Source organism: Mesoplodon densirostris, chromosome 13 (genome assembly GCF_025265405.1).
Source record: "Mesoplodon densirostris isolate mMesDen1 chromosome 13, mMesDen1 primary haplotype, whole genome shotgun sequence".
Taxonomy (NCBI): domain Eukaryota; kingdom Metazoa; phylum Chordata; class Mammalia; order Artiodactyla; family Ziphiidae; genus Mesoplodon; species Mesoplodon densirostris.
In genome coordinates this window covers 60,834,618-60,847,692 of record NC_082673.1, presented here as the reverse complement: position 1 = coordinate 60,847,692, position 13,075 = coordinate 60,834,618, and the positions used below count along the sequence as shown (strand labels likewise).

The 13,075-nt window shown below is 37.5% G+C and overlaps 1 protein-coding gene across 1 annotated transcript in view; it reads left to right on the top strand.

Moving 5' to 3' along the window:
• Positions 1-10,868, top strand: part of SLC25A32 (solute carrier family 25 member 32) — a 45,341-nt gene extending 34,473 nt beyond the window's left edge. Inside the window, exons 2-7 of the mRNA XM_060115774.1 lie at positions 1,354-1,504; positions 3,341-3,426; positions 4,917-5,077; positions 5,446-5,559; positions 5,887-6,032; positions 9,537-10,868. Coding sequence (XP_059971757.1) covers positions 1,354-1,504; positions 3,341-3,426; positions 4,917-5,077; positions 5,446-5,559; positions 5,887-6,032; positions 9,537-9,672 — 794 coding nt within the window. The 3' untranslated portion in view covers positions 9,673-10,868. The remainder of the gene's footprint in view (positions 1-1,353; positions 1,505-3,340; positions 3,427-4,916; positions 5,078-5,445; positions 5,560-5,886; positions 6,033-9,536) is intronic.
• Positions 10,869-13,075: the final 2,207 nt, after the last annotated feature.

The window sequence follows — 13,075 nt, the reverse complement described above, 5'->3', positions numbered from 1 at the left end:
CGGCCCAGACCACACTTCAGTCCCTTTGGGCAGTCTCTGCACAGCCAACCCCAGTCCTCTCCCCAAGTTTGTTCACTGCAGCCTGTGTTTCAGCACCCAGCCCCTGTGCCATGGGTTGTTTGTTTTTTTGATGTTGAGTTATAGGAGCTGTTTATACATGTTGGATATTAACTGCTTATCGGTCATATCATTTGCAAATATTTTCTCGCATTTGGTAGGTTGTCTTTTCGTTTCTTCGATGGTTTCCTTTGCTGTGCAAAAGCTTTTAAGGTTAATTAGGTCCCATTTGTTTGTTTTTGCTTTTATTTCCTTTGTTTTAGGAGACATTCAAAAAATGTTGCTACAATTTATGTCAAAGAGTGTTCTGCCTATGTTTTCCTTTAGGAGTTTTATGGTATCTGGTATTACATTTAGTTCTTTAATCCATTTTGAGTTTAGTTTTGTATATGGTGTTAGAGAATGTTCTAATTTCATTCTTTTACATGTAGCTGTCTGGTTTTCCCAGCACACTTACTGAAGGGACTGTCTTTTCTCCATTGTATATTCTTACCTCCTTTGTCATAGATTAATTGACCATAAGTGGGTGGGTTTATTTCTGGGCTCTTCATTCTGTTCCATTTCTGTTCCATCCACAGAAAATTACTGTGTGTAATTACACATAGTAATTTTCTGTGAATTGATAGTTCATGTAATTTGCCCATAAGTTTTTTAGAGGCTGTTTGTCATTTTCTTATTGATTTGTGAATCCTTTTTGTAAATTAGATATATTAACCCTATACTACAAATTTTTTCAATCTCTTATTGGTGTGTGGAGTCTTTCATGAAATAGAAGTTATTTAAAATAAGCATTATCTTTTAAACTTCCAAAACAGATTTGAATTCTCCTTATTTAAGTAACACAGAGTGTGTGTAGCATCAGTTTTTGTTTTACCCTATCATGTTTTATTAATTTAGAACTTTTGAGAGTAAGAAAACAATGGATGGGATTTTCTACTTTCTATTCTGGTGTGTGTGTGTGTGTGTGTGTGTGTGTGTGTGTGTGTGTGTGTTGGTGGGGACTGTGGCAAGAGAATTTCCAGGAAAGTTTATCCCATTCTCTACATTTGCTTTATCACTCCTCACATCTTTATCCAAGTTTTTATTGAGGGTATACTACACACTTAAAACTTAGATAAATATATGAATTTATTAATTTAAAAATATCAAATCCTGGAAAATAATTTTATCTACCAAAAAATTTTTTCTTTTGAACTTACCTCCTTTCTGTGATTGATTGTGTGATATCTATATGTTTATATATAATTCAGAGATAGAACTTTGCTCCCACCTAACTCTGTGTATCTTTTACTGCAGTGAGTGATGGATTGGAACTGAGACCGAAATATAAAGGCGTTTTGCATTGCTTGACCACCATTTGGAAACTTGATGGACTACGGGGACTTTACCAAGGAGTAACCCCAAATGTGTGGGGTGCAGGCTTATCCTGGGGACTCTACTTTTTCTTGTGAGTAGGTCTGGGAGATTTTACAGTAGTAAATAAAAAGGAATTTATGTTTTTAATGATTTTTTAAAAAATCAGTTGGTGAAGCAAGGTGAGTCATTTAATCAGTTTCTCTGAATTGGAAGGGCTAGAAAGAGCAAAATGGCATATTGGTCTCATTCTCTGTAAGCTATTATCAGAGGCATTTAGTCTGGAAAAAAGTTATTAATAAGAAGAAGGTAAAAGAATGAGATGGAGAAACATTCTTCCAGAAGCCATTTCTGTGAGATGGATTCAGGAAGGTGGCTTCCCAAAATACATTGATTCATAATGAAGTTGGAAAAGCAGAAGAGGACAGATCTTGGAGTCCTCATAAGACCATGTATCACAGGATGGCCCTATGGGAACAGAAAGCCAAAGCCAGTGCATGACTGAAAGAGTCTGAGGCATGTTCTTTCTTACCTCCTACTTGACCTGCTCCTTCATCTTTGTAGCTCATTCATTTCCTCACTCCTTCACTGTCAGGTATCATCACCGTTTGTAATAACTGCTATTGGATGCTTACTGAAGAAGCCACAGAAAACACCTGTGGCAGCCATATTCAAGTTGTTGAGTGTACAAGGGCATGGAAACAAAGTATTATCACACCGCAGTGGAGGAGTGTGTACTGCTCTGAGCTTGCTTCTGATACCTGAAACTGAATCCATGAATGGGGAGTCTTTTGTTTTAATACATGGCATTTTTAGGAAAACATCAATACCTGGTATATTTGCCTTCTTCTCTTTTGTGTCTTACATTTTACTTGATCTCTCATAATCTTATGGCAGTATACAAACCAACCTTAAAATATTTCCTAAGTGAAATCAAAATAAAAATCAGCCTTAATATTGTTTAAACATTTTTCCTATTTTCAGTTGTAAGACATTCCTAGATGGGTGAAACCGTATGTATAAAATTTATTATGTTAATAATTTCAGAGCTGTGTGGGTTCTTTAAAGAGAGTTTCTAAGGGCAAGCCATGTAAGGTTTATGTGTTGAAATTATCATAAAGCAGTATACTTGTTTTATGATAGAATGGATTGGTCAAGTTTGGAAAGATTTAGTTGAAGTCTTCTTCCTGGAGGAAAGTGGAAATTGGAGTTTGACAAAAAACGTGATTTAACTCCCTTACTCAGAAGCATTTTGTGGCTGTTTTCTGCCAAGTAAAGCATAAGTGTCAGTGTGCCACTCAAGTGTAGCTCAGTTTGCCCTGCCTTCCCATCCACCCCTATAACTTTTGCTCATGCTTGTGTTTTCCTATTGAAACTGCACCTGTCTCTCCATACCTGGCTCAGTGTTGCCTCCTACACAAAGCCTTCTCTGATCTCAGTAATACTTCCTGAATCTCTCATGATACTGTTTGTGTTATCTTTTGTTAGGATTTCTTGTGTGCCACTGTGGTCCTTGTTAATCTGTGAGATGGGATCCGTGGAGTGTTTTATTCATCAGAATTGCCAACCACAGTATCTGAACATAATAGTTAGCTGCCCTTTTTTTGTCTGCCCAATTGCTGCACCAGTACACCCTCCCACTTCCATTTTTCCTGTTTGCTGTTTTTATTAATGGTTGAACATGTGATAAAAAATATTTTATATATGTATTGCCGGCCTACTACATATTTGGGGGGAGAGATGGTATAGTCTTACAGTAAACCATTTCCAGTAAATCCATTATTTGAAAAAGGTCTTGTTTTGTAGTTGGATTACGCATTGACTTCTACTTTTGAGGTATTTCTAAGTTACCCACACTTTAAAATAGAATTTACTGCTTTATGTCACTCATTCAAATATTTATACAACTGTTCATGTTTAATTCTTTTAGTTACAATGCCATCAAATCATATAAGACAGAAGGAAGAGCAGAAAGGTTAGAGGCAACAGAATATCTCATCTCAGCTGCTGAAGCTGGTAAGGTAGTGTGTGAAATGTAAAATATCAACTTCCAACTTGATTTTCACTTTTGTTCTTTATTTGCCTTTTTTCCTATGAACACCTGAGTTTAAATATGCTCATCTAACTATACTAGTCAGTTATCACATGAAATTTCTTAGAAGGCAAGTATTGTGATGGATTACTCTGGATTTCAAGAATTTTACTTGTCACAAAGGGTATAATATTTAGAAAGGTTATGACTCTCCAATGATTTAAGATGATTTGGTATAGTGTTTCTTCCATTAAAATACGATTTCAGTTTTCAGATTAAACAATTTAATAGTCTTGTTTAATTGCCTCATGTATGTATAATATTCAGAAGGAAAAACAAAGTAGGACTCATAAGTCTTTTTTTTTTTTTTTTTTTTGCTGTACGCGGGCCTCTCACTGCTGTGGCCTCCACCATTGCAGAGCACAGGCTCCGGACGCACAGGCCCAGCGGCCATGGCTCACGGGCCCAGCCTCTCCGTGGCATGTGGGATCCTCCCAGACCGGGGCACGAACCCGTATCCCCTGCATCGGCAGGCGGACTCCCAACCACTGTGCCACCAGGGAAGCCCGACTCATAAGTCTTTTAACTCCTACTTTGATACCTTGTTACCTCGGTGTTTTGTTTTTTTTTTCTTTTTGGCTGTGCTGCACGGCTTGTGGGATCTTAGTTTCCCAACCAGGGATTGAACCCAGGTCCTTGGCAGAGAAAGTGCCGAATCCACTGGACTGCCAGGGAATTCCCCACCTTGGTTTCTTAATGTTTACTGATTGTTTTTAAGGCAAGAATTATCTTGCTTATTTTGAATACCTAGCTGCTAGCAGAGACCTGACTCATACTTGTTGAATAAAGGACTACTTAGGAAACTTGGCAAATGAGAAACTTAACCATTTGAATTTTTTTTTAACAAAATCATCACTCTCTGTAAGGAATGTAAATATTTCTTTTGATATTACATAGTTATTTAATTTTTGAGGTGTTGTGGCTACTTTGAATGGGTTTGAGGAAGAGTGTGATAAAGTTGGGGCAGATATGTGTGCACATGCACAGATGAGTGAGGTGCTGGATTGCTGGTCCTTTTCCCCTAATCTTCAGCCCCTCTGGGTTATACTGTGTCCTCCTCCTAAGTATATGTATCTCCTTATCAGCATCTGCTTCCCAGGACCTTGGTCTGTTCTCTACACTAGGCCACTTTGGTTAGGAGCCAGGACATCTTTGCTACCCTCACACCACAAAGGGAAAGTGTTTCACATTTTTATCACCTTTTAAATTTATTTCTCACTAACCACATGGGGAACTTTTTAAGACCACCAAAAACTATGTCTACCCATTAACCCTAGGTCTGTGCCTCAGGGACCACACCTTGCTGTTGCAGGTACAGCCCCATTCTTTATATAAATGGACTGTTCTTAATTCAGCTTGTCAGAAGTAAGAAAGTACCTGTATGCTGAGTAATATTATTTAAATCTGATTTCAGGAGCCATGACCCTCTGCATTACCAACCCATTATGGGTAACAAAAACTCGCCTTATGTTACAGTACGATGGTGTTGTTAATGCTTCACAGCGGCAATATAAAGGAATGTTTGATACACTTTTGAAAATATATAAGTATGAAGGTGTGCGTGGATTGTATAAGGTAATGAATTATTATCAATATATTTTAATAGCTGACAATTGTAGTTTCCCTTGGCTCTATTGTCTGAGTTCGGAATGACCTGTACTCAGTCCTGAAAAGAAACCAGACTTAGGCAAGGAACAATTTAACGACAACCGGAATCTGTATTGAGATTGTACTTTAAACTGTTTATCCTCATTACCATAAGAAGTATCATCGTGACACTGGTGGGTGTGAGAAGGACTGTCTAAAATAAAACTTTGTTGAGTAACCATTTCTCTAAGTCACACATTGAGGTCACTCATTCCTTACTCCCCTCCCCGGAAGCTGTGGTCCCTTGGATACTCGCTTAGTTTAGCTTTTTTTTTTCTTCACTTGTTCCTTTCTAGGGGTTTATTCCTGGGCTGTTTGGAACATCACATGGTGCCCTTCAGTTTATGGCATATGAATTGTTGAAATTGAAATACAACCAACATACCAATAGATTACCAGAAGCACAGTTGGTAAGGTGATACTTGAAAGAAACACTGGTATTTATTTTTATGGGCATTTAATAGATGGAAATTTTGTCACGTTTACTTTGGTAGTATTGCTATGATGATAAGTACCGATTCTGCCGCTAATTTAATTTATAGTTAAATACTTTACAGAATAATGGCACACAACTGTAAAAAATAGAACCCCATTGCACAGACCTTGTTTCAAGAGGGGAAACAGTATTTTCACTTGTGGATCCACTTCACTGTTGGTTCCCCTATGTAAATTTTACTTCTATATTTTTAAAGAAACCCTACCTAAAGAAAAACAAATGTTTTCTGTTGTCATTTTAGAGCACAGTAGAATATATATCAGTTGCAGCATTATCCAAAATATTTGCTGTGGCAGCAACATACCCATACCAAGTTGTAAGAGCTCGTCTGCAGGATCAACACATATTTTACAATGGTGTATTGGATGTAATCACAAAGACATGGAGGTAAGAGTATGTGGTATATCAAAATGGCTCTTAGGAGGTACCTTGTAAATCTTAAACTGTCCAGTTGACATCATTAGTTTTATAGCAAAGACCAGTGTCTGTGGTGAAAACATGGCTGATGGACCCTTCCTCCCCATATCCCATTTACTCCATAGAAAACCATAAGCCTCAACTTCTTCATTTATAAAATTTGAATATCTAGGTTGACAGTTTTTTATAAAAATCAAATGAGATGTGTGAAAGTACCTTGACAAATTAATTAAAATTTAGGTGTTATAAAATATTTGAATGGCATTGAACAGAGGAAGTCATAAAAAAAACCTAGTTTAATAGAATTAAGAAGGCCCCAAGGTGGGGAGGAGTCAAGATGGCAGACCAGGAGGACGCGGAGTTCGTGACTCCTCACAACTAGGACACCTACCAGGCACTGGTGGGGAACCACAGACACCTAAGGGGATGAGAGGAGCCCCCGAGCAACCGGACCCCAGGGAATATTAATCAGGGTGAGGTCTCCCGGAGGTCCTCAAGACCCAGCTCTACCTAACTGCCTGCAAACTCCAGTGCTAGACACCTCAGGCCAAACAACCAGTAAGGCAGGAACACAGCCCCACCCATCAGAAAAAGCGAGACAACAGAAAAATGTTACGAACGAAGGAGCAAAGTAAAAAACCTACAAGACCAAATAAATGAAGAGGAAAAAGGCAACCTACCTGAAAAAGAATTCAGAGTAATGATAGTAAAGATATCCAAAATCTCTGAAATAGAATGGAGAAAATACAAGAAATGTTTAACAAAGACCTAGAAGAACTAAAGAACAAGCAAACAGTGATGAACAACACAATAACTGAAATGAAAAATACACTAGAAGGAATCAATAGCAGAACAACTGAGACAGAAGAGCAAATAAGTGAGCTGGAAGGCAGAATGGTGGAAATAACTGCAAAGGAGCAGAATAAAGAAAAAAGAATGAAAAGAAATGAAGTCAACCTAAGAGACCTCTGGGACAACATTAAATGCACCAACATTCGCATTATAGAGGTCCCAGAAGGAGAAGAGAGAGAGAAAGGACCCGAGAAAATATTTGAAGAGATTATAGTAGAAAACTTCCCTAACGTGGGAAAGGAAATAGCCACCCAAGTCCAGGAAGTACAGAGAGTCCCAGGCAGGATAACCCAAGGAGAAACATACCAAGACACATAGTAATCAAACTAACAAATTAAATTCAAAGAAAAAATATTAAAAGCAGCAGAGGAAAAGCAACACATAACGTAGAAGGGAATCCCTGTAAGGTTATCAGCTGATTTTTCAGCAGAAGCTCTGCAGGCCAGAAGAGAGTGGCAGGATATATTTAAAGTGATGAAAGGGAAAAACCTACAACCCAGCAAGGATCTCATTCAGCTTCGATGGAGAAATGAAAAGCTTTACAGACAAGCAAAAGCTAAGAGAATTCACCACCACCAAACCAGCTTTACAACAAATGCTAAAGGAACTTCTCTAGGCAGGAAACACAAAAGAAGCAGCAGACCCACAAAAACAAACCCAAATCAATTAAGAAAATGGTAATAGGAACATATATATCGATAATCACCTTGAATGTAAATGAATTAAATGCTCCAACCAAAAGACACAAACTGGCTGAATGGATACAAAAACAAGACCCATATATATGCTGTTTACAAGAGACCCACTTCAGACCTAGGGACACATACAGACTGAAAGGAAGGGGATGGAAAAAATATTCCATGCAAATGAAAATCATGGAGTAGTAATACTAATTTCAGATGAAATAGACTTTAAAATAAAGACTCTTATAAGAGATAAGGAAGGGCACTATATAATGATCAAGGGATTAATCCAAGAAGAAGATATAACAATTATAAATATATATGCACCCAACATAGGAGCACCTCAATACATAAGGCAAATACTAACAGCCATAAAATGAGAAATCGACAGTAACACAGTAATAGTGGGGGACTTTAACACCCCATTTACACTAATGGACAGATCATCCAGACTGAAAATAAATAAGAAAACACAAGCTTTAAATGACAGGATAGACCAGATAGACTTAATTGATATTTATAGGACATTCCATCTGAAAACGGACAAATACACTTTCTTCTCAAGTGCACATGGAACACTCTCCAGGATAGATCACATCTCGTGTCACAAATCAAGCCTCGGAAAATATAAGAAAATTGAAGTTGTATCAAGCATCTTTTCCAACCACAATGCTATGAGATTAGAAATCAATTATAGGAAAAGAACTGTAAAAAACACAAACACATGGAGGCTAAACAGTGCACTGCTAAATAACCAAGAGATCACTGAAGAAATCAAAGAGGAAATTTAAAAATACCTAGAAACAAATGACAATGAAAACACGACGACCCAAAACCTGTGGGACACAGCAAAAGCAGTTCTAAGAGGGAAGTTTATAGCAATTCAGTCTCACCTCAAGAAACAAGAAAAATCTCAATCTAATCTTATGCCCAAAGCAACTAGAAAAAGAAGAACAAAGAAAACCCAGTTAGTAGAAGGAAAGAAATCATAAAGATCAGAGCAGAAACAAATGAAATAGGAATGTAGCAAACAATAGCAAAGATCAATAAAACTGAAAGTTGGTTCTTTGAGAAGATAAACATGCGCCATTAATTGGCCAGGTAAGAGGGTATCAGTGATATTGGTGGCAATGTTAGCTTGCATGGTGCTAGAGTTTTATTTGAAATAAAATTTCTAAGGACCATCCTTAAAAGAACCTGCTGTATAGCTCATGGAGCTCAGCTCCTTGCTCTGTGATGACGTAGATGGGTGGGATGGGGTGGGAGGTCCTAGAAGGAAGGGTATATGTATGCATACAGCTGATTCACTTCATTGTATAGCAGAAACTAACACAACATTGTAAAGCAATTATACTCCAATTTAAAAAAAGAAAAAAAAAGGCCCCACATCTGCTACTGGTAGCAGAACTTTTGCAAACACTTGTTTCCATGTATGGAAGACATGCATGTCTTCAGTGTGGGAATGTTTAAATTGTTATAGGTATACATCCCCATGTTTCTTTTTAATTCTAAAAGGCCAGAACAGAGTATTTAAATTTCAAATTCAGTTCAGTTTAGTAAATATATATATTGAGAATGTAAGTGAAAAGTTTCAAGGCTTTATTCCAATTCTAGGCATTAAGAAAATAAAGTTTTATTGCTGGGTTTGTGGCCAATTACCAGTACTCCCAGGTTGCCTTGGTGGATTTCTCCTCTCTAAAGCTCTAACTGGATGGTCCTTAAAAAAGTTTTATTTTTGTGTGCTATATTTAGTGTTGTCTAGCATTTTTATTAGTTATGAGATGTTTAATGCCTACATTAGATCAGCTAATACTCCTACATGTTCATACATTTAAAGGCATTTGAAAGATGGTTATGATTATATCTTCAGGCTAGCTCTGTAGGAAATTAAGTATATATGTATATATGTATATATATACTTTTTTTTCTCTCTCTAAAGGAAAGAAGGCATCGGTGGATTTTACAAAGGAATTGCCCCCAATTTGATTAGAGTGACTCCAGCCTGCTGTATTACCTTTGTGGTATATGAAAATACCTCACATTTTTTACTTGGCCTTAGAGAAAAGAAAAAGTAAACTAAAAGAAGATAATTCCAGTATATCTGCCCAAGGCAGCCATGTGCTCCTTTGTATTTGAGACATGAAACTCAGAAGAATACTGCACAGCAACATGGCTCATAATTGAACTCAGTCTATAATCATTAGAAGTCACAGAACTGCTAAGCCTTCACATTGTTTTTCTGCTTTTGCTTTCCCCATACATATGAGACTTGGCTTCCTCTACCTGAAATGGTTGCCAGCAAACACAACAGTAAAACTGACACCAAATGGAGAGTTTCACAGATTTTCTCCATTTCATTGTCTAAGTAGAAGCTGATTTGCAGCACTTGCTGAATGGATTTGAAGACTGCTGCTTTTTCTGAACTCATTTGTCTGTATTGGCTTTAAAATCAACCTCTGTGCAATAGCAAAAAAAATGGCTTCTTAAAAGATGTCATTGCTTTTTCAAGAGTTTGCTGGGAAAGATGTTGCCCAAATCCTGACCATTTTTGAAACGTGAAAGTTTGGTGGGGAAAAAAATCCACTGTAAATGTGCTTTTGTTTGAATTCATTTGGAATGCAGTTATGTACTTCTCTTAATTTGAGAAGTACCTGACATCTGTTGTCATTCCATCACGAATTTTTTTCCCAGAAGCTCTCTCATAATTTAAAATGTAATCTTGGATCGCATTATTATTTTTCAGCATAGGTGCTTAGTGTCTTTTTATAAAATCTGAACTAGGATCCAGCTGTGTCAGCCCTTACTTAGCATATTTGTCTATAAATCACTTACTGGTGTTGCTGATAGATCACCTTATATAGATACTAGAATGACTGGGGTACGTTTGTTGACAAACTGTATGGAAGTGAGAAGCTTTAGCTTTCTACTTCAGATTTCAGATATATGGGTCCAGATCCCAAATAAGTTACCAATCTACATTGGTTGCTCAAATTCAGGTTTAAATACAAATTACACTAAAGGCCATTATTGATTTTACTTTTGAGTTACGGTAATTTTTCTATAAATATAAAGGCCTGCCCCAAAAGGGTGCCAGAATGATACTAACATTTTTATTTACGTAAACATCTACGAATGCTTTTTGCAGTACCATCTATTTGTTATAAATAAAATACTGTGGCTCTCAAAGCCATATTTAAATGGTTCTTTGAGAAGAGGTCTATTTTTTATATTTTGAAAATGGCTTTGTTTTAAAAATAAAGATAAGTACTTAATTGTATTTTCTGTATCTCGTTACATGCAGAGGAATGCATTATAAATTAAATGTGATGTATTTTCCTCCTTCTGAATAATACTATTATTCATATGAAATCCTGATAGTAGTCCCTGTATGGAAAGACAAGTTACAGTTGATGTTTGGAGTTTTAGAGGTAGTGCCATTATTTGAATGCCTCCTGTGTACCCCTAAATTAATAAGCCATAATTCCTGTCCTCTGAGAGCATACAGGCTTGCGGGATGAATAAGCATTAAATAACTACAGTTCTAGATTAAGAACGTGCAAGAAGATTTCTACAAGCCCTGCACGAGTTCTGAGAAGAGAATTCATTCCACTCGATCAACAGTTACAGCACCCCTTCCTGCGCTGTGCCATGTATGTTACCAAGCATTGAGGATATAGCAGTAAATGAGCTACAAAACATTCCTGCCCTCAGGGAATTTTCATTTTAGTGTGAGTGACAAAACAAATATGCATAATATAATTTCAAATATTAAATGCTAGAAGTAAAACTAAGGAGTTGGGAATAGTGTTGCTGTGCTAGGTAGGAGAGTTGGGGTCGGGAAAGGTCTCTGAGGAGGTAGTATTTGAAACATTTTGACATAAGTGAGGAAGCAAGCCACTATGAGATGTTGACAAAATCAGTCAACCTAAGAAATGGAAACTGTTATTCGAGCCAAATTTGGATATTACAACCCAGGAAGAGCATCTCAGAAAGCTCTGAGAAGTGAAGTAAACGCACAGTTAGTTATAGAAGTTTGTTGAGACAGAAGGCTATACATTTAGATGACGTATTATTGACAGTTTACACAATCCAAGGCTAAGCGTCATCATGGCCCCTTACAAGATCAAGAAGGAATACTGTCTTTTAAGGAGTTGTCTTTTTGATGCTAGGAGAGTGTTGCTCTTTATGGTTGAGCAGGTATTTCTGCCAATGGGGAAGGTTTGGCCGATGCATAATGCAGATACACAATGCATAGTAGTGGCGAGAGAGGTCACCAAAGGGCAGAGAAAAGTTTAAGTTTTTCTAGTCTTGCCATAAAATACGCACTTTAATGATCAATGGGGGGAAATTGTGAAATAATCTTTCAGTAGAAAGTGTTTGTTAGGTGATCAAATATTTGGTCCCTCAAAACCAGGGTGGCTGCTTGCCTGTCCCTTGATGCCTGGTCTTAATGGCCCGATTCTCTCCTTTCAGGGGAGCTGTACTAGCAGGATGTTTGGCAAGGACTGACATTCAATTCTAAGTTGTCCAGTAAGACTTAAGCCAATTTTCCTCACGTGTGTAGGGTATGTCCATTATTTTATACAGAACTACAGATGTGATCTATAGTTTCAAGTCATTTAGACATTATCTTAGTATGAGTAGGTGACACAGCATGAAAGGCAGGAAAGTATCAACTTATAAGTTCCACAAACTAAATTGGTAGTAGTAGCAATATCATTAGCAAAGATTTAAGCCAAAATCCTCCTGCACAAAACCATTTTCCTAGTATTTCCCCTAAACTAGGAAGAGGATTGTTCAGAGCAGAAATCTGACACTTCATGGGTCATAAGATGAGTAAACAATTATCATGGCTAAATGGTCATGCCATTTGGAAAACTGATAGTAACCAGAGTACTCACATTACAGATTGATAGGGGCTGTTTCCACAGTAGCCATAGGTGACCTTGAGCCCAAGGGAAACCAGTTTTTTATCTTCTTAACCAACCTGGGGAGAGCCAAGGTCATAAACTTGTTCAGTAAATCCATTGGGTCCTGTTAGGAGCTACCCAGTATTCAACATCTAATAAAAAAGGAGTATTATGGCCAGGTTCAGAACATGCACCATTAATTGGCCAGGTAAGAGGGTATCAGTGATATTGGTGGCAATGTTAGCTTGCATGGTGCTAGAGTTTCGTTTGAAATAAAATTTCTAAGGACCATCCAGTTAGAGCTCTGGAGAGGAGAAATCCACCAAGGCAACCTGGGGGTACTGGTAAATGGCCACAAACCCAGCAATTGGATTGATTTTTGAAACTTGCATGTGATTGAGCCCAAGAAATACATTTGGCTCATTAGCAAAAGTATGTGCAATTGTCAAAGTAATCAGTATACAGACCTGCTCTGGCATCTTGGGTCAGCTGTCTACTTCTGAAGTAATATTCTCATCCTGGTCTGGTAGTGCTGGTCTTAGTCTAAGTCAGGTGTCAGAAATTGGAG